Source organism: Myxocyprinus asiaticus, chromosome 15 (genome assembly GCF_019703515.2).
Source record: "Myxocyprinus asiaticus isolate MX2 ecotype Aquarium Trade chromosome 15, UBuf_Myxa_2, whole genome shotgun sequence".
Lineage (NCBI taxonomy): Eukaryota > Metazoa > Chordata > Actinopteri > Cypriniformes > Catostomidae > Myxocyprinus > Myxocyprinus asiaticus.
In genome coordinates, this window is record NC_059358.1 from 26,336,871 (window position 1) to 26,359,035 (window position 22,165).

Consider the following 22,165-nt stretch of genomic DNA (forward strand, 5'->3'; position numbering starts at 1 on the left):
AATTATTTGCCTGCCGATCATGAGACTGGTCAGAACCCAATTTTTAATGTGATTATCCCGCAAATTTATGACCACTCCATCACCCAAAATACAAAGTCTGGGACAAACAAAAATTTGAATGTTCAAAACGTCACACAAATAATTCTGAACCTTTAACCAAAAATCTTGAATCTTAACACACCCCCAAAAGACATGGGTTGTGTCTCCAACTTCTGATTGGCATCGCCAGCAGGTGGGTGGGTTAAAGAATTAAAGGAATAGTTCACCCAAAGATTTAAATTTGCTGATAATTTACTCACCCCCAGGCCGTCCAAGATGTACCTGAGTTTCTTTCTTCATTAGAACAGAATAGGTTTCATATTAAGTCAGGTTATTGCCTCAGGTATAAAAAGGTGATTTGTCTTATCACATAGGATTCTTGTGAAACCAACTTAGATATGTTTCGGGAACTGTGTTTGTTATTTTGCCAAAAAAAAAAAAAAAAAAAAAAAAGATTATACTTTAATACAACATACAAAAACACAGAACCTTTTGTGATTTACCTTTTGTTAAATCCACACCCCAAACACACAATCACAACCAACTGTATCACTGTTACAACCCATTTTGTGGAAAATTATTATTGCTTAATTGACACTGTCAATTGCTATAAACATAGCTGAAGCTATCGATAAAAGGAAGGTATGGTTTGTGTTATGATGAATTTTCCTGAATTATATGTTGCTGTTACTATGAATATAGTGATAGTGATATTTGTAGGTTATGCCATTTTGATTGTTTAAACATCAACCATTTGTAATGTTTAAACTTTTAAACACTGCTTATTTTGCACATAATGCACACCAATACCTGTGCAGTATATATATATATATATATATATATATATATATATATATATATATATAATAATAATAATAATAATAATAATAATAAACATACATAATTAAACTAAACTACACTCTCCACATCTCCTCCCCGAGAGTCCCCCCAAAAAACTAAATAATTACCCCATTTTATAACAAATAAGTCCCTAAACCCCAGCCTTCTACTTACCACTTCCTCAAATGCAGCTACCTTCCATATTTCCACACACCACTCCTAAAAAAAGGGCGCTCCATTCGACTTCCAACCCCTTAAAATTATTTGCCTGCCAATCATGAGACTGGTCAGAACCCAATTTTTAATGTGATTATCCCCCAAATTTATGACCGCCCCATCACCCAAAATACAAAGTCTGGGACAAACAAAAATTTGAATGTTCAAAACGTCACACAAATAATTCTGAACCTTTAACCAAAAATCTTGAATCTTAACACACCCCCAAAAGAAATGGGTTGTGTCTCCAACTTCTGATTGGCATCGCCAGCAGGTGGGTGGGTTAAAGAATTAAAGGAATAGTTCACCCAAAAATTTAAATTTGCTGATAATTTACTCACCCTCAGGCCATCCAAGATGTACCTGAGTTTCTTTCTTCATCAAAACAGAATTTAAGATTTTTAGTATTTCATTTCAGGCCTCCTCCTTTAAACAATGCAAGTGAATGTACTCCATTTTTGACTGTCCAAAATGCATATTTAGGGTGCATCAAAATAATCCACACGACTCCAGTCAACAAATAAAGTTCTTCTGAACCCAAACGACTGATTATTTTTAGAAACAAAACAATACTTATATACTTTTTAACTACAAATGTTTGCTTCCATACATCTCTGTGATACACGCTCATGAGACGGATGACATAAACTCGTTGGTAAGGTCACGTGTCACATGGAGGAGAAGGCAGGAAGCGCGTCATTGTTTACAAGAGGAGCAGCGCTGTACAAAAGTTTAATTGTCTTTGCTGTAGATTTGTATTGTTCAAAATGGTCTTTGGTGTGTGTATCCTGGATGCTTCAACCTTCAGAAACCCCAAAGAAAATGCACGCCGGGAAAAATATAAACTTTTCATCGATTGCCTATACATGATCATGAGCGACTGAAGCTCTGGCTTATCACGCTGAACTTGGATATCAGTACACCTCTACATTCTCTCAAATATTGGAGGGTGTGCAGTGAACATTTTACCCCTGAGGATTTCAGACCATTGAAAGAAACAAAGGGTCGATATCTGAATTCATCAGCTGTGCCTGTGCTGTTTTTCCAGCGAACTCAGGTATGTGTGAAAACGTTGTCATTGTTACGCCTAAATAAGTTTGTGAAGCTTCTCTTCTGTGTGGTATCACCTGTACCACTGATCTCACTGTGTAAACCCTGTAAATCCTGTGAATCTCAGTAAATGCTCTCGCACTTGGTTTCACTAACTACAACTTGTGTGGCTTGAATTCCTGACAGTCATATAGCCTTTATATTTCTGCTAAAGAAAAAGCACAAGTAGATAACGCAACAGCATTGCTCCGAAATAAAGTATGGTTATTTACTGCAGTAATGTTTTTTTATTATTATTTGGAAATTATTTTTATTTTATATTGTTTTGAAATTGTTTTGGACTGTTTTGTTTTGTGAATGGCACTTGGTCTGTGGTCTGTGCAAGTTTTTTAAACAATGACGCGCTTCCTGACTCCACCTCCACGTGACGCGTGACCATACCAATGAGCTTACGTCATCCCTCATGAGTGTGCGTCACAGAGATGTACGGAAGCAAACATTTATAGTTAAAAAGTATATAAGTATTGTTTTGTTTCTAAAAATAATCAATCGTTTGGGTTCAGAAGAACTTTATTTGTCGACTGGAGTGGTGTGGATTATTTTAATGCCCTTAAATATGTATTTTGGACCGTCAACAAATGGAGGACATTAACTTGCATTGTTTAAAGGAGGAGGCCTGAAATGAAATCCTAAAAATCTTAAATTCTGTTTTGATGAAGAAAGAAACTCAGATACATCTTGGATGGCCTGAGGGTGAGTAAATTATCAGCAAATTTTCATTTTTGGGTGAACTATTCCTTTAAGACCAAGCCTATATAATCTAGAGGGGGTCCAATAAAATCTATGTAAAATCTTAAATTGCATAAGGCGAACCCTTGCATCTCTAGATGCAGACTTGAAATTTTTTAGAATCCTAGTCCACACTCCTTCCTCCAACACTAAATTCAAATCTTTCTCCCATAATCCCTTGATAGAAGTTAAAGCTCCATCCCCCAGACTCTGAGTTAGCAGGGAGTAATACACTGATGCCTCATGACCTTTTCCAAAAGCAGCAATCACCTCTCCCAAAGCACCTGCCACCTTAGGGGGGGTGTGTGCTACTCCCAAAAACAGTACAGAGCATGTGGCACAGCTTTAAATACTTATAGAACTGAGATCTGGGAATCCGAAAATAACTTCACTCTCATACAGGTCGCTGAGTGTAGTAACCCCCCTCACAATCCACTCTGACCAACAGAAAGGGGACTTGTTGATACATAATTTGGGGTTCAACCATATGCTTGAGGAAACATTTAAATAAATGTCCGAATTAAATACTCTGGCCACTCTTGTCCAAATCACATGCAAATGTGAAATAACGGGGTGTAACTTAACTTCTCCGGTTAGTTTGATAGAAAGGCTTTGCAAAGGTGAAATAGGGGCAAGGACTTCCTTTTCAATAGAAAACCAGGGAGGGGCTCTTTCAGGTGGAAGCGACCAATGAGCCGAATGCCTGAGACCAAACGCATAATAATAAAACAAATTCTTGGGTTGGCCTAGCCCACCTTTGTCAATCGGCCTATGTAATTTGTTGAAATGTAGTCTGGGACGTTTACCATTCCAAATGAAGGACTTCGCTATGCTATCAAATTGCTTGAAATAAGCGAGGAGGACATCTATAGGGAGTGACTGTAGCAGGTAGTTGAATTTTGGAATACAATTCATTTTAATAACATTAACCTTCCCAATCATCGATAAATGTAATGAAGCCCACCTGTCCACATCGCTCGAAACCCTTTTTATTAAAGGGTCAATATTATCTCTAACTAAATCAGACAAATTTGCTGGGAATAAAATACCCAAATACTTAATTACCTGTTTGGGCCACTGGAAGGCGCCCGGCTAAAAAGCCGAAATTTGACGGTAACTTTTACACTCGCTTGGATCTTTGTCCTTTTTAAGAATCAGTCTGATCCGGGCTTGTGTCATGGTTGGGGGAAGCTATCCATTCTTTATTGATTCCATATAAACTTCTAACAAAAGTGGAGCCAATTCTTTAGCATAAGATCTAAAAAACTCAGCCTCAAAACCATCTGGCCCCGGACCTTGCCTGTAGGTAAGGCCTTAATTACCTCGTCAAGCTCCTCCTTTTGTAAATCATACAAAGTCCAGTAAACATAAAAAAAGCTAAATCAATATTTGGTGTGACCACCTTTGCCTTAAAAACAGCACCAATTCTCTTAGGTTCACCCGGACACAGTTTTTAATGGTTGTTGGCAGACAGGATGTTCCAAGCTTCTTGGAGAATTCGCCACAGTTCTTCTTTTTAGGCTGTCTCAAATTGCTTCTGTCTCTTTATGTAATCCCAGACCGACTCAATGATGTTGAGATCCAGGCTTTGTGGGGGCCATACCATTGGTTATAGGGCTCCTTGTTCTTTTTCTGTTCAATTCTATTTGCAAAGGGAATGCTGAAATCTAAAAAAGATATTTCCTACCAATACACTAAAAGCATAATATAAAAAAATAACATTTTTAAAACAAATGTGTGGCAGCGGGAGCGTGGTCAAGCATCTCTCCGGAGAGAGAAAGCGGTAAGGGCGCTTACACCTGAGCTAAATTATGTCTAACACCTGTCTCTAATTTCAGTGAGCACGGGGAGAGCGGTATAAATAGAGCGACACAACACTCAGTCGAGAGAGAGACTGGATACGACAGAGCCGAGCAAAGATTTTTCTAGTAGTAAAGGTTTGTTTATGAAAGCTGTGTGTGTTAGGTTAGTGTGTGAAGGTAAACTGTAAATTGGTGTCGCCAAGTGGGGAAAATAAAGCCTGACCTGAAGAAGGAAAAACTGCTCCTCGCTTCATCTTTTACAAAATTTTTTAATATAATGTGCATTAAGACTTTTGTACAGTACTGAATGGGTTAGTTGTCACACTGGGAAGTTGTCACAAAGACTATCTCAGTAACCATAAGATTTGGAGTGAAAAGTCTCATCACACATACTATATGTGTTTTCTCTAGCAGTGGTTTTATATGTTGGTTTCAAAACATCTAGTACAAAACTCTCTTTAATTAGATTTGTGTGTGTGTGTGTGTGTGTGTGCGTGCGCGCGCGCGTGTGTGTGTGGGCAGGTTCAAGTGGTTTACAAGGACTTTATTTTTAGGTTACAAACTGGTAATTACAATGGTATTATGCTATAAATGTGCTTTAGGAGGACATTTCTAGTGTCCCTATAAATCAAATCGCTTAAAAAACATGCTAAATGAAGTTTTTTGGAAAATGTAAAAATGCAGAAAGTTTTTTGTGAGGGTTAGGTTTAGGGGTAGGGTTAGGGGATAGAATCTATAGTTTGTACAGTATAAAAATCATTGTGTCTATGGAGAGTCCTCATAATGATAGCTGTACCAACGTGTGTGTGTGTGTGTGTGTGTGTGAGAGAGAGAGATAGAGAATTCTACCCTCCAAAGTACATTTTATCTATCATCATATTTTTGTTATAGCTCTTTGTTAAACAAGCAAACATAATCAGACCACATTGGCATAAGTTAAGGCAAGGGTTAATTATATCATGAAGGCAGATTTTTACCAAAAGGTTTAAATGTGTTCATAGGACAAAAGGGTATGTTTTATACATTTTTTTTAAAAAACAATGTATTAATTGCAATTATTTTTGCCCAAAACAATATTTTGATATTTTTGTGTTACCTTTTCCATTATTGTTGTTTCAGGAATCATTCGCTCTTCATTGTTTTCCTTTTTAAATTTAGTTGAAAAGCCAATAATAGTCTGTTTAATGCAGGAGGTGTAGATAAGAAGAGAGTAGATTTGTTTTTGGTGCTTGTGATGGTGGGGACACAGTCCTCTTTCAACCCCAATGTTCACATGAAACCTACATCATTATTTTAGTGGCAAGTTTCAATGTGACCATATCCTTTGACAATATGCCCCGCTATTGAGGCATGTTGTCACGAAAGGCCAACTGTATCGGCGTAAATGTCCAATAGCTTTTTTGTAGCCACGACAATATGGCTATTCATCCAGTAAACTGGTTTTCAAACATGACAACTAGCCCCGGTCTTCCGTGTACATACAGACCAGCTACACATTATGCTAGTCAAGACAACGCCATTATATGTGAAAGTATCTGAAAAAGATAATACGACCTTGAGTAAAGTCTGTACTCAAAACACTTCTGTTCGTCCTCGATTTACTAGAACAGGCGTGTTTCAAATACTTTTACATACTATTTTCTCTATCAAAGAACAGTGTAGAAAGATTCTGTGTAATCCAATTGCTTAATTTTCTGTAACCTCAGGATAGTGGAATGAGATTACCATGTCTATCCAGCAGCGCAGGTGACACATACGACCATGTGACGCTCTTCCCCCGCAGGCAGAGCCGAAAGACATAGAATGAGCTGCCAAGGCAGTGAGATCACGCCAAAGATTTCGGTCTAACGCGTTATAACTACTGAGAAACCTGTGAAGAGGAGGAGGGAGTGTCTGACAAAACCGTTTAACGCCCGGGGAGACCTGTGCAGAGGCTATATATTATTCACGCTATCAGACGAAATCACAGTAGAACTACACAGAAGAACAACGAGTGTTCGCGCCTACGAAAAGAGCGTAGAAGGATTTTTAACACCAACAAAAACGTATTTATATTTATTTATTGACGTCCTCTTTGTCGTTTTAGTTACACTCCATTTAGTTACAATGAGTCGAATTGGGAGTATGTGCACGTTTGATGAAATCAGAGTGGATGACAGAGTGGTATGTATAATTTTAGAAGTAAAATAATTTGTAATTATTTTATAACTTTTTGTCATTATTTGTAGTTTATTTCTAGAAAATGCTAAACTATATATATATATATATTCTACTAAATTTTCTTTTCTACAACATAAAATAGAGAATATGGAAAACTAATAGTAGCCTTTGTTCATGTGTATTTTTGTTTGTTATGTGCATTGTTATTTCGAATGAATGGCAGAAAGAAGGCATCCTAACTGTAAAGTTAGTTGTCCATTTTGGAAGAAGGTTTGCATGCAAGCAATCGTTGGCATCTAGGTCATCATACTCATAAAAAGAGAACTTTGATCTACTGTAACACAGTGTTAATTTCTTCCTGGTAATATATTTAATAAATATAATAAATGTGCTACCTGTTCCTGCTTGTGGACCTCAATCTCACTTACATGTTTACAAATTAACTTTTACCATAATTTATCCAAATTCTTCACTGATTCACTCCAGTGGTCCAGAATTACCTTTAGTTTGTAAAACCAAAAGCCCCTGTGATCTAAAAAGTCTTACAGGACTCTGCAGAGGGTGTTATTCCAGTCTCAGTTGTAAGATCTAAGGCTAGTTGTAAGATTATCTTAATCTAAATGTAGATCTTCATTGATGAACAGTATTTATACTGGAAAGGTGCAATGAACAGAAACCTCCCTGGCCTTCACTTGTCTTTTACTGTGTGCACAACAGATGCTTAATCAGGTTAAATGCCAATTACTTGATATTTCACTAATAACCTGTGAGAGGTACTTCTGCCAGAATTCAGGGTAGTTTTAACCCAAATACCAGCTGTATCTGTATCTGCTCCAATCTCTATAACTGGCACAGACACAGAGAGTTCTTGTAGCCTTGTAAAACAGTGCTGTGTATAGTTAAATGATTATTAACTTGATCTTTCCATCCAGGTTCTCATTTTGCCGAGTGTTGCAGGGCAGCGTTGTGCTTTTACTAGTTTTATGGCCTTGTATGGTCCCGCAGAATATGCATGGACTAGAGCTATTAAAACAGATATTTTTATGGTGATAAACTGACAGTCCTATAACAGGAAGATAATGAAGCTGTTTGCTTTGCATATCTTGCATGTGAATTGGGCCAGAGGTTTTACAAAGTCAAATAAGGCTCATCAAGTATTTGCTTGACTGTAGCAGGCTTCCATCCTTTTTTAATTTTAATTTGGAGACCCTACTACGTCTAATGTGTAAAGTAATGGTATTAAGACTTTGAATCTTCTATTAGTGCTAATTAATAAGTTAATGAGGTCTATGTAGTTTTAGTTTCCCCCAAAACACTGTTGACTACAGTATGTTTATCAGAAAGCTGAACAATCTGACACACTGCACCGTTTTGTGTTGCAGCAGCTACTGTTTTTGCATATGTTATTCATTTGCAAATATGAAAACAAGATTAACAAATGCTGTCAGTACAGGAAGCTCTTTAATGGACACTCTGTACCAGTATCATAAACAAAGTCAAGGACCATGGCTAAAATAAAGTAGCACATTCTGAATCAAAATCTTTAGAGGAACACACTCTCATTGACACACTTCTAGTTTGTAAGAACTTAATAATGACTTTAATAATATAATTATAATAATATGTCATTTAATAATTCTATGTTGGTTAAATGTTTACTTTCATTTTTGTTCTTTGCAAAGAATTTTGGACAAAAAGCAAACAAAACATGAGTATAACAAGTCTCCCCTTTTAGTCAAAGCGTACAATAGTTCTTTTGTAGCTCCTGGCAAGCTGGATGACCTCAGGTTATTATTTTTTTTTTTTGCAAACATTTTTTTTTTTTTTTAAATACCTTTGTTCAACTAACCGTGTCTGTGCTATTTACTCTCTCTCTCTCTCTCTCTCTCTCTCTCTCTCTCTCTCTCTCTCTCTCTCGTCCACTTTCTCATCCATTTCCTTCAATTACCACTCCCTTGATCAATACCTCTTTCAAATTTGTCAAAGGGCGAGGAGTCAAACAGCAAATATTTTTTTATATTTTAAAAAATGTTCAATAAAAATGAACATTTATTCACTTTGCATGTGGCTTCGTTTTAACATTTTTGGTAGCATATTTTGCTTCCTCATCATGAACAAATCCACATTATGAGGCAGTTTGTTATGAGTAGCAGGACAATTTTCAGGCCTGTGATATCATAAATGCACTGAACAGTAGCAACACATACAGTATTGTATGTGCACTATGTGAAAAGCTGACTTGTTTGTGTTGCCCTGAGGTGACAGAGTTCTACAGAAAACTTTGGTGAAATGTAGTTGTCTTATGTTTGAAGACAATGCTGGAAGCACTGATTATACAGTATGTGCAATGCTGATTATTAAGTACTTACGTACTTAACTCTTTTTTTCTTTTTTTATTCGATCTTTGTGGTTAAAACAGTTGTACTCAAGGTGTTTAGAATTTTCACATACTTATCCCAAATATTTCTTAAATTAACACTGAGGTTAATGGTCCCATTATTGATATTGCAAATTATTCAGATTTAGTGTCTGTGTAAGGCCATCATTGTCTATATACAGTCTCAGGTTTCCAGGAGCTATCAGTTTTCTTACGTGATCTGACCAAGGAAAGACCTGTGTGATTAGGTCTTTTGTCTGACTCTTTGTGAGAGACCCAGAGGCCTGTATCCAATGACATATTCCACTCGTGGATCTCAAATATTTTCAAGATTTTTGCCCTTTTGCATCTCTTTTTCACCACCCCTTTTTCTGTGTCCTAATTGTTTTTTTGTTTTTTTTGAAGCACCCCTCTCTCTATTTCTCTCTCTCTTTCCTTCCCCCTTTCTCTTTCTCCTCACCTCTTTTTTTCTGTGCGCCTTACACCTTTCTCAGGTTTCACTCTGACCTTATTTTATTTACAGTGGAAAAACAAATGGCATAGTTTTGCACTCAATCTCATTCCATTTCTCCCTCTGCTGTATTATTCTTGAATGTTTACTCATCACCACTATGCCACTGCCTTCTGTTCCTTTAGTACATGCAATATGCTAATCTCTCAGAGCTCTTGTGTAATATGTGAACAATGATTCAACTCTAATTATTTAATCAGTACTTGCTCTCGTAGTTTCAGGAATGTAAATGTAGAACATTTGCACTGACTTCAAAAATGATTCTTTATTTATTTATTTTTGCAGTTTAAATGAAGTGATGGTCATATTAGGATTCTGATTCGTTTTAGCCAGTCTTAGCAAGGAAATACATAATTGTGTAAATGTGTGTGCATTTAAATGATATATGACACTCTTCTGTACAGAATAGCCTTCAAAATCCTCACAAACTTGTCTCCTGGTAGATGTTTTAATCCTCTCCCATTACAGGCATGTTAATTGTTTTTTTTTTGTTTTTTTGCTGGGTGCGTGTCAACTTGCAGGTGTGTTTTTGTGCGTATGTACTCTGCCTTTGTTGCTCTCTCGGGTTGAGGTGTGGTGTTAAACTTGGCTGTTCTCGATTCTCAATGCTACTTTGCCTTCTATGGAAACACCCGACTCATAGTCACACAGTCACAGGCTGTGACTGAAAGAGTGCAAGTCAATGTAATGCTCACAGAACAGAGAACCAAGAAGACCTGTAGATTCACTCAGGTAAATATAGAAGGACATTTCAAATTCTGTACAATGCTAAATAAATGTTTAGCTAACTGCTGCGACTCCAGTTTCCAAATTGTAGTGTTATGTACTGTTGTATAGATTCCTTGAGGTTTTGTTGATACAGACAGTTCGGTCTAGTCTGTCCTTCATCCCACTAGTGTTGTTGTGGTTCTTTTGTCTTGTTGATATGATTACGATAAATGTGTTGTTATGACTGGTTGGGTCGAGGTGTGGCTGTGTTTTGTCTCTTAGAGATTTAGTAATGGGCACAATAATAATAGGCCTTTATCACTCAATCAGCTTGCATTTGCAAACTTGCATCAGTGAACTAATGCTGTAATCCCTTTTGATGACATACTGTATAATACAGCTGTGCTTTACATGGAATGCTTTTGTCATCTGGACCAAACAAAGATTATAGAGAGCATCATGGTAATTTGATGAAGGTTAGATAGTTAATAACCTGTCTGAGGGCATAAATATCTATGGTCCTATATAGAGTGTGTTGTCCCACTGTGATAAACCATGGAATGTCACACTGTGATACAGAAGCAGTCTGTGTGTACATACAGTATGTGCATTTGTGCTTGTGTTTGCTTATGCACCTGCATTATGTAACATCTGGCATGTGGGTTACAGAAAGAACATGCCACATATACACACATCTCCATACAGTCTAGCGGATGACTATTTAAAACAAATCCCTTATTTTGCATGTTATAGCTGCTGTGTGTTTTTTGTTCTTCAGGTCAAAGGAGGGTGAGTGTAGAGAATGACTGGAATGCGTCTCATTTGAATGTGTAACGCCCTCTTTTTTTCTCCTTTTTTTTTCTCCTTTTTTTTTTTTTTGCCTTTTGTGCACATATGCGCATATGTACACATATACAGTGGCCCTAAAAAGAATTCGGACAGTTTTGGACACACTGTGTCTCAGTTTTATTGCATTTAAAATAAAATACCAAACCTATTGTGATCTGCAAACAAACGATGCTGTACATTTGTTTTCATTTTGAACAATATATCAATTATTTAAACATTTGAAAGCTAGCAATCTGGCACACACAGTGTTTTAGGACCTCCCATCCCTCACTACACCATGACTCATACTGGCTACTTTTAGTTTCAGCAGACTGTTCTGGAATCATGCTTAAAAGGATAATTCACTGAAAAATGAAAATTCACTCATCATTTACTCACCCTCACGCAATCCCAGTTGTGTATGACTTTCTTTCTTCTGCAGAACACAAATGAAGATTTTTAGAAGAATATTTCAGCTCTGTAGGTCCATACAATGCAAGTTAATGGTGGCCAGGCCTTTAAAGCTCCAAAAAGGAGATAAGGTCAGCATAAATGTAATCCGTAAGACTCCAGTGGTTTAATCAATGACTATAGAAGCGATCCAGTTGGTTTTGGGTGAGAACAGACCAAAATGGATCTCCTTTGCAGTTTCTAGGCACGGCCATGATTTCAAGCTCGATTACACTTGTTAATGCTTGATGCATTCACAGAGCTTAGATGGCGCTAAAGGAAGTGTAATTGAGTATAAAATCATGATCGCCAAGGAGACGGTTATCAAGATTTATAGTGAAAAAGAAGTTACATTTTGGTCTGTTCTCAACCAAAACCAGCTGGATCACTTCAGAAGACATGGATTAAACCACAGGAGTTTGATTGATTATGTTTATGCTGACTTGATCTGCTTTTCAGAGCTTCAAATATCTGGCCACCATTCACTTGCATAGTACAGACCTACAGAGCTGAGATATTCTTCTAAAAATCTTTGTGTTCTGCAGAAGAGAATACAATACACATCTTAGATGGCATGAGGGTGAGTAAATGATGAGAGAATTGTCATTTTTGGGGTGAACTATCCCTTTAAATCCAAACACTCACATTTATCAAGCCTTCTGTGGCTGGCTTGAATGGTTCATTCTTCTTATTATTGTTTTACATGTTTGATCAAATTATAGTCACTCTTGGATACCACATACTGTACAGTTGTTCTGTTTCCATCAGACTCTAAGCTTTTTTAATATGACAAATTCCTTTCAACATCTCTTAATTTGGTCATGTGGATGTTATCTGAATGTTGCGTAAGAATTATGTGTGCATGTGCCAAAGCTTTAGGTCCCTTGCTTGGTCTCTTCCTTTGTCCAGTAGACAGTTTATGCTGTTAATGGGTGGCAGTGTTGTCATGGCAATATTCCATTCTCCACTGGAGTGCATTGTTCCGTTTAGATTTGTGGCAGCCACCTCCCTCTATTCCACGATTTAAATTTACATTCAAATTTAAAGTTTTGGCAAGCCTGTGAGGCTCAGGAATATTCCAGAAGCTATGCGAGAAAATCAAATCAATCTTCATACATCCTAGAGACTAGACTGTAAATTACTTTTCTTTTCTTTGTTTCACATTGAGTAATCACGACCTTCATGCCAAACTCTTATGGTCCATTGGCCTCCAGTCAGTCTCTCTCTCTCTCTCTCTTGTTGTTTTTCAGAGGGCATTACTCAGTTTCTCCTCCCCACATGTTCCCTCATCCACACAGCTCCCACCCTTTCACTTTCTATAACGGACTCTTTGTTGCATCCTTCTCACACATATTTTTTATTCCTCATTCTTCAGAACGGGTACAGAAGACTCAGACTCACTCTACACGACCAGAACCAACAGCAGCCCAGCACAGCAAAGGTAAATGTCTCTTTTTCTCTCTATCACTCACATATGAACACACATGCATCCAGTAGATTAGAAAGACCTACAAGCTAGATTAGCTCCAGATGCAGGGTAACACATTTTTTTTTACATTAAATTTATGTAAAATTTATTTTGTAAACATCATTTTGAAACTTGACTTCAGCAATTCAGTGTCCCTGACTCTGAAAAAGCTCTAAATGAATGATCCTGCCAGTTTGAAAACCAAATTTTATATTTATGGTGTATCACAGAAACTTCCTATCTTGAGCCTTAAGTGAAGACCTGAGAAGTACAGTGAGTCCTAATTGAAATCGCCAAGGTTACTAAACTGATAAGACAGGATTTTAGAGTTAGGAGTTTTTTTATAATATGGCCACAGGTGTTTAAAATGACACCATAATGTTTTGTTGTAATTGTAAGATATGTCATTAGTAATGTATTATTGAACCAGAAAACTTGCTGTATGTTTAGTTATTTTTAACAATTTGTTATGGCTTGAGAGCCAATATGGGTTCTGTGAAATCAGTTCCATTCAGAAACTTATGGAATTGCCCCCTTTCTTGGTCCATTTTCTCTCTCTCTCTCTCTCTCTCTCTCTCTCTCTTTCTCTCACACTCACACACACACACACACACACACACACACACACACACACACACACACACACACACACACTCTCTCTCTCTCTCTTTCTATGACTCTCTGCCAAAGCTCTGTAAACATAAGGAACAGACATGTGGCTTTGTTCCAGTGGAAAGGGTCTTCTACACAAAACGTTCTTGCAGAGCCAGAGGCTCATTGTTTCAGGCTCCAGAAATTGCATAACTTTCCATCTCCCATTTCCCCACGTCTACATCTGTTCCTGCTCTTTGGGGGTTTCCTGCAAACCTTTGTGTGTCAGAGATATTTATACTTAGTATTTATTAATTAGCCCTTGTTTTCTGCAAAGACATGTAAATGTAAAAGTTGATTCTGAGAAAGTCAGAGCAATAAATTATCCTTTAAGTGCTTTAAAAGTGTCCTTTCAAGGAGATAGCCTTCAGTTTGTTCAGAATTTCCCTTCATATGAAATTAACTAATACAAACATTAAGACTTTACATTAGTTTTCTCATTAAACATTTATATAATTACGATGTTGCTACAGTAGCAAAAACAATAGTAATGTGTTCATACAAGCAGTTCTATTAAAGAAGTACTTAACAAGTACATAATGTCATTTGTATGACTCAGCAGAGAAGAATGTTGTTAGATTGTGACATGGAATCTGCTAAACTGAATGACGGCCCAAATGACTATGGAAATACAAGAAAATGAAGACATGGCCAAGCCTCTAAGCCTGTTTAAACATGTATACTTATGTGAGATATTTATGCAATACATAGAAAAGCAGCTGATAAAAGTGCCTATGGCTCCATGAAAAGAATCCACACTCTATGTATTAACAGTGCAGTGATATTAGTCATAATTACAGTCTAGTCTCTCTGGGACATTCAAAGATTTCTTTGATTTGTTCCCTAGAGTTATTAGTCATATTATTAGTAGTAGTTGTATCTCTTTATTTATCTCAGTGGGGAAATTGACTTTCAGTGAGATTTTGACATGGGCATTCTTACACAATAATCAAAGGAACTAGACAACTTTAAACAGCAGGCATCTCTAAAAGTACAACATGAAACATTGTAGAGATGTTTGTGGCATGTCAGATATGTAACTCATTAACACCATATCATTCCAGCCAATCGGCAGAGCTTTTGATTTGGTGCAACCAACCAGTGAAAGGCAGCCACTGAAGACAGAGGTGACCAAGCCGTCTGAGGAGCCCATTGAGGTCATTAAGGTGGGTCAGTTTTACTGACATCGATAATGATTGAACATTTATGTCAGGAAATATGAGCTGTAATGTAAAATTATCAATTCTGATTATAAGAACTCCCTATTACAATTCTCAGATAGTAGTACAGTTAGTAGCGCAGCCCTTATACAAGGGGTCCAATGGTCATTTAAACCTGAAAATAATTTCCAGATTCTGAAAAGTCATTGGAATGTATAAAATCATATAAAGCCATGGAAAGATCATGTGAATTTCTTTAGTGAATTTAAATGGTACATACATTACATACTGTATGCCCAATGGTAACAGTAGCATTGAATACTGTTACCATTGGGCATACAGTATGTATGTATAATTTAAATACACTAAAGAAATTCACATGATCTTTCCATGGCTTTATATGATTTTATACATTCCAATGACTTTTCAGAATCTGGAAGTTATGATTTTTTAAAATGACCTTATATTTTCAGGTTTAAGTGGCCATTGGACCCCTTGTATAAGGGCTTTTTTTAGTGCAATCTAGATAACTGGATTAGGATTTTTACAAATCATTTGATCACAAATGGAAAAGTCATAGAAATTCATTGGTCAAAAGGTGTTGTAGGTACTCTGTATATTCAGACTCATGTTCAAATCAGTCATTCCAGTGCCAATGTGCTTACTTCTTATGGTGTTGCTAATTATATAATCTATAATTTTGTAATCTATTTCTCTCTCTTTTTTTTTCTATGTGTGTTTATTTTTTTTAGGTATATCTGGACGAGCGTAAACAGGCACAAGCCAGACACCAACAAAGTCTAAAGATGCTCTCAGATGAAGTTTCACAAATACAGGAGGTCAGAGCAAAAGATTCCTGTCATCTCTTATTTATTTTCCGGTTTCTCTTTTTCTGTTTTGATGTGTTTTCAGAATATGTGCATTAAAACCTGTGCTACTGTGTGCAGGTAAGATATTGTCTGAAGAACCTCAGGGAGCAGATGGCAGCTAAAAGTCACAGAACAGAACACAAGGTAAGTCAATCAAACTCATTAATCTGCAGATGGGTTTGTACGTTCTGTTAAGTTATCTTAACTATTAAAATGTTGAATCCCTCTCTCTTTTTCTCACTTTCAGATGGTGTTAGCTGGTACTGGTCCCAGAAAAGTAAATGGCACTCATTCAGTACTCAACGGTTTAGAGAAACAGGTAAGAGATTTATGTGCCCTGTTGCTTCACACACACGCATGCACACACACACACACACGCATGCACACACACACAGTAGCTCTCTTTTAAAACCTAGTGAACTACCTCACTATCTACTGCCTACATAGACAGCTGACTTTAGGCAGAATCCTCAACGACATGGAATGTCATAAGTGACCAATTTGAAACGCTCTACATAGGCAGCATTTATGCATGTGAAACATATAGCACTCTGCACAAAGGACTTGACTCGTTATTGACTTTAATAGAGCTTGATATTATCATGTTGCTAAGCTAACTATACATATATAATATACAATAATAAGGTGAAAATCCATAGCACATACAAATATTGGGTCAAATAATCCATTTTTAATTACACCTAACTATTGTTTCTCTATTGTTTTCAGTATGAAATAAAATATATGTGTTTATAGTCAAAATTTCTTTGGTCTTGTCTGTCATTTTGGATGGATTTTTTCACTGAGCTTGTCACAGTGCATTCTAGTAATGGTTAACCATAAAGAAAACATGTAATGCTGCCTTAGAATTTGGCAAGGTATTTTAGGAGTCAATATAACTAGGTTGCCATCTTTTGGGACACCCCTCTGTCTCCAAATGCTTTCTTAGAACGCAGCTCACTAGGTTTTGGAACAGATCTAATATCTCTTGTCTAAATTAAATAGCCAGAATGTTTCAGTGTAGTCATGTTTTGTAAGGAAATCTGTGTCCTTTAGGTCATAACTGGAGTTTTTGTATCATTTTGTTAATTGCTCTTTGACACCCACATAAACAAATCTCCACATTCTGTTAGTACTTAGCACATCAGCAAACCCGAATCAGTTAACACCAATGTTCTTGTTATCCAGGAACTTATTAGGAAACAATTACCCTGGAAACAACACAAAAATGCACAGCTTCAATTAAACTTGGGAAACACGTCCACCCGCCTGCAATAATTATTCTTGGTTCATTATAATCGATAGTATTTGCTAAACTGGTTTTAACATTTATCACATTTTTCAAATTCTTTTTTTTGTTGTTCGATGAAACTACATGCAGGGGACAGCACATTCCTTGAACGATTATCATAGAACAACATGAATAGTGTGGATTAGACTCCCAACTGGATATATTTGTCTGGGTTGTTAGAGCAGGAATATGGGTGGAAAAACTTTGCTATGACTTCAGTATTATACTGTTAGCACACACACCCCATTGACGCACGCACAGAGGAGGTCCCGCCCTCCTTCCCTCTCACTTTGTCCTCTCTGGCTTACACAGTTCTATAAATAACTGCCGCTGGGGGAGATGTGGGTGTGTTTCAATGGAAATAAGTAATGAGGACATATTTTGTTTATGTGACTGTGGGATAGCTTGTTTGACTTATAACTGAGTACCATGTGCTCTTAATTTTTTATTGCATAAACCAAAATGTTGCGTAACTAATGCAAGACACATGTAACAAGTACACCATCAACACATGTACAACTGGGTCCAAAAGTCTGACACACAAGACACAAGTGTAAATCTTTATATTTTGCCCTTTTTTTCTCTCTTTTTTTATTATTATACATTTTATTTTTTTACTTTAATGACAGCCTGTTCCAAAGAGCATCTTATCTGCTTCAAAAATTTTTGTACCATGGAGTTAACAGTGTCAATCTTACAAACTTGCTTATTTGATAGGTGACCTAGAAATAGCCCAGAATCTTAAATATTTTTTCATCATTTTACATCATACATATCCTTTCTTTGAAATATAAAGAATCTCAAAATCTGAATTTTAGTGTGGTCTCAGACTTTTGACCCCACTGTACAAACAAACTCAACAGTCACAAACTTGACTGTGACCAAACAACAGATGGAAATTCCAAATTGATTTCAAAAGTGTTCATATCTACCATTATTGGCTGTTAAAGTTTTTCACTATAATATCTCTGTTTTTCTCAGGAGAGTGTGGATGAGCAGGAGAGAGACAAGATGAGGGAGGCCAGTAAGCGTCTGTACGCTCAGCTGCAGGAGGCGGAGAAGAGGAACCAGGAAGAGAGAGAAAAACTGCTGGTAGGTCACATACCACCCACTTTTTCCTTTTTGTTCATAACTTACCAACCCACCTCACCCCTCCCCTTGTGTGGGTCTCCGTCTCTCCCTGTATGAATCGACATTCCAGTCAAAGATCCTAAAATGACTTCACAGGAGAGTAATGTTATAGAAAGGAGTTTTATTTCAATATTGAAGGTGGTGAGTTATTGTAATACAGTGGCAGTCTTTCCGTCTGGCCAGCTGGGTTAGATCCAGGTTAGGAAAGAACTGTGTGTAGGGGTGAGATCGCACATTCTTTCATGATTAGGTGCTGTTTCCTAATTGGCCCCTGCTGGCATCTTATACGTCAAAAAAGGGCATCAGCGTTAAGCAAACTGCTCATGTCAAAATGATGCTACAAAATGCAAACATTTTTAAAATTATTCTTAATTTTCAGTAACTTTATTAATCATGGAAGTCTTTAAATATGTATGGCTGTTACAACATTATAAATGCAATGCAAAAACTTGTAAGGAACCACCTGTCAAGTAAATAAATGTCTTTATTAATAACAAGACAAAAAGCCCAAAAATAAACAATGTAAACTAATGCTGTATTTTTATTATACTATAAAATGAATTGTCTCTATTAGTAAAAAGGCAAAAACCAAAAAACATAGCAAATACTATTATTATTATTATTATTATTATTATGTTATTATACGATAGGTACTACTTCATTATCTATTATAATAGTTACTAGACAAAATGAAAAGTATGTGTTTGTGTATTATATAATTCTATAGATTATAATAGTATGGTATTAAACTCTATGAAATTATTATGGTATGTTATTATGCGCTACTATAATAGTATATGATAGTACACAATGCAAATAGCATATGTAAGTGTTTACAATGGGGTGCAAAGAACATCTGCCATAAATGTAAACATAAATGTGTGTTTTGTACTGCCTTTTGAATTTTTTTTCCTGTATTTTATCTTTTCAAGGCAGAGGCTAACCAGTACAAGCAGCAGTTATCTGAGCAGAATGACTATCTGAAGAGGGTTCAGCAGAGCAAAGAGCAGCAGGATCAGCAGATCCAAGACCTTCAACGTCTCATGAGCGGAATGGAGCAAGAGAGCTCCTCCCTCAGAGACCAGCTCATGACCAAACAAGCGGAACTCCTGCAGATGCGGGAAAAGAACAAGGAGGGGCAAGCATGGAGGCAGAGGTGGGGGGCCAAAGATATCTCACTGTTTTTTCGGGTGATCTGTGTTTCGAGAGGAGGGTCTCTGATTTCATGACGACATACATCAGTCACTATGACATTGTGTTACTGCATAATAATAAACCGGGAAAAAGTCAGAAAAGACAAGGAAAGTGCAAACAAAGCCAGTGCACTGTTTCTCCCAGATGCTGTTGAAATTCTAAGCACAAAGGTTTTAGTGGAGTACCTGTATTAACCTGAGCTTCAGATGTTTGTACTTCTCATCTGAGTCACTGTTTGTTGATATCAAACATACTAAAGTAGATCCGTGAAGTTCTCGTGCTTGTGCATATTGGCTTTTTTAACTTTTCCGATTGGACCGTTATTTCCTTTTATGCAACGTCAAAGTTTAAACTCTTGTTTTAGTGCAGTGGCTGATTGACAGGTGAGGGGTGGAGCTTCTCTCCTGTCCAGGATGCTTTTAGGATGGATTGGCATTTATACTTCATATGTGATGTAGTTACATGTGTTTTTAACTATCACCATTTGTGTTTTTGTCTGATCCAATCATAAAAGTTTTAAACCCTGTTTAGAGCTGTATTTAGAGCTGACCACTTGTGATCAGATCACCAAAAACGAATCTTAATACCAGCTGTGAACGGGGTCATTGTAGCCTTTTGTAGCTTTAAGCTTGATTTGGGTGTTGTTTTAAAATATTTGTTTTATTGTAACAGTTTGGAAGAGCAGGAGAAGGAAAATGCTATTCTGAGAGAGAAGATTCACCACTTGGATGACATGCTCAAGAGTCAACAGAGAAAACTCAGGCAAATGATTGAGCAGGTACACATGCGAGCACACTCTCAGACTATACTTCTACTACTATAAAGAAAAAAAAAAGATTTTCTGATTCTGTATTTTTGTTATTTTTATTGCCAAAATATCTAAACATCCTTAAAATAAGATGGATTTAATTGAAAAGTAAAATGTTTAAGATTAAAAGACTTGCTTTCAGACAATATATCATGAATTAAGTTTTTTTTTTCATACCCCATTGGCATATTTGTTTATGCTTTAAGCATAAACCTCACTAAAGTTTGTTAATTTAAACTTAAAGCTAAATGAAACTATTTACTAATGGGGTAAGAAAAATGCACTTAATTTAAGATATTTTCTCTGACACAAGCCCTAATTCCTTATGTAATTTTGCTTCTCAAGTAAAGTTGTTTGCTCTACTTAAAAAATGACAAAAACGCTGATTAAGAAAACGTTTTTTGCACTGCAACTTTTGACATATGCCTTTTGACTTATGCCTATTGGCTCACTCAAGTTTTCCATCCTTGTTTCGTCTAGCTTCAAAACTCGCGCATGGTAATTCAGGAGAGAGACCGGGCGATCAGGGAGCTGGAGGAGAAGGTGGCCATGCTGGAGGCAGAGGTCAGTGCACAGACATAGAACCTAACATCTGATCTCTGATATCACTAAAGTTTTCTAATAACTGACCTTTCTGAATATATTATGCTTGCAGAACAAACAAATGCGTGATCAGATGGATTACTACTTGGGGAGTCAAAGGTCGAATTCATACTTGCCAACAGATAGCAATGCGCAGATTGTCTACAGGTAGGACATGCAAACTTCTTTGATACCTATATGCGAATTATTTTATGCAAATACACAAAATATGTGACCAATTACTGCTTTGCACATTCTTACAGTGCATTTTTGTGTCTTCTCCACAGCAAGCCTCTGAAGCCATCCACCCATACCAACAAGAGTCTGCCCTTCATCAAGGTCATTGAGATTAAATCGTGAATGTTACCACAGCAACTTTACGGCACTGCTATGACAACAGCACCATCCTCCAGTACACAGTGCACCACTGCATCATCATAAAGCAACATAAATGACCACACACCATCACAGACCTTCACCAAAGGACATTCTGATTGCAGTAACATCAGTCTAATTGTCTGAAGAACTGTTTTTCCAAGAGTACTGTTAACAGTAAAGAGCATGTAGAGTACAGTTCTGTTACCTAACATTATTATTATTATTACATTTACCGGAAAATTGAAGTAGCAGTTTTGGTTTGGCAGATCAAGGGCTGAAAATATCAATAAATATGAAGACATGTACTGAAAATCTAAATGATAAACTCATATTCTCATTATTCAGAGGAGTACTTATATTTATTTATTTGAGGCTGGTCCTCTGAAGATGACGTCCCTCACTGAACATAAATGGACAGACAGGTTGTGTTGCTAAACACCCTCACTGAAGAAGGGGATGGTCATTCCCAGGTGTATGATGAAGGATTGTATATTTGTACATTTGTATCTATAAGGCAGAAAATGTGCTGTTGGCACTTTTGCAAACAAATCTGTGATAAGCAGTCTAATGACATTCAAGTAAAAGTTCAGGGGTCAGATGCAGGGACTTTTTTTTTCTTTGTGTGAACTTTAACCATATTTGTATTCATAGTTCAAATTAGCCCAAAACAGACATCCTTTATTTTTTGTAAATAAATAATATTTTTGTAGTAAAAACTGTAGAGTGGTTTTCAATGCTTGCATTAATGGATGCATTAATGCATATTATGTCTTGTATTTAAAAAATAAAATAGTTTCCTGAGATGTGATGTTATCTTACTTTCCTTAAGTAAATAAAGAAATATGGCCATTTCAATGTGATTT

General features: G+C 36.7%; 1 protein-coding gene across 4 annotated transcripts; it reads left to right on the forward strand.

Annotated features, from left to right (window-relative positions):
* The first annotated feature begins 6,579 nt into the window (after positions 1–6,579).
* Positions 6,580–22,103, forward strand: LOC127452905 (tuftelin-like). Of its 4 annotated transcripts, none has more exons than XM_051718783.1 (12): positions 6,580–6,899; positions 13,146–13,211; positions 14,954–15,055; positions 15,802–15,888; positions 15,988–16,062; positions 16,166–16,237; positions 18,191–18,301; positions 19,273–19,496; positions 20,207–20,312; positions 20,823–20,906; positions 20,998–21,092; positions 21,212–22,103. In XM_051718783.1, the coding sequence occupies exons 1-12, from the start codon at positions 6,843–6,845 to the stop codon at positions 21,282–21,284; spliced, it is 1,152 nt and encodes a 383-aa protein (XP_051574743.1). In that variant the 5' UTR covers positions 6,580–6,842; the 3' UTR covers positions 21,285–22,103. The 4 variants fall into 4 exon arrangements, with proteins under 4 accessions (XP_051574743.1, XP_051574744.1, XP_051574741.1 ...); XM_051718784.1 differs by having other exon boundaries at positions 6,586–6,899; positions 15,997–16,062; XM_051718781.1 differs by lacking the exon at positions 6,580–6,899 and having other exon boundaries at positions 12,561–13,211.
* Positions 22,104–22,165: the final 62 nt, after the last annotated feature.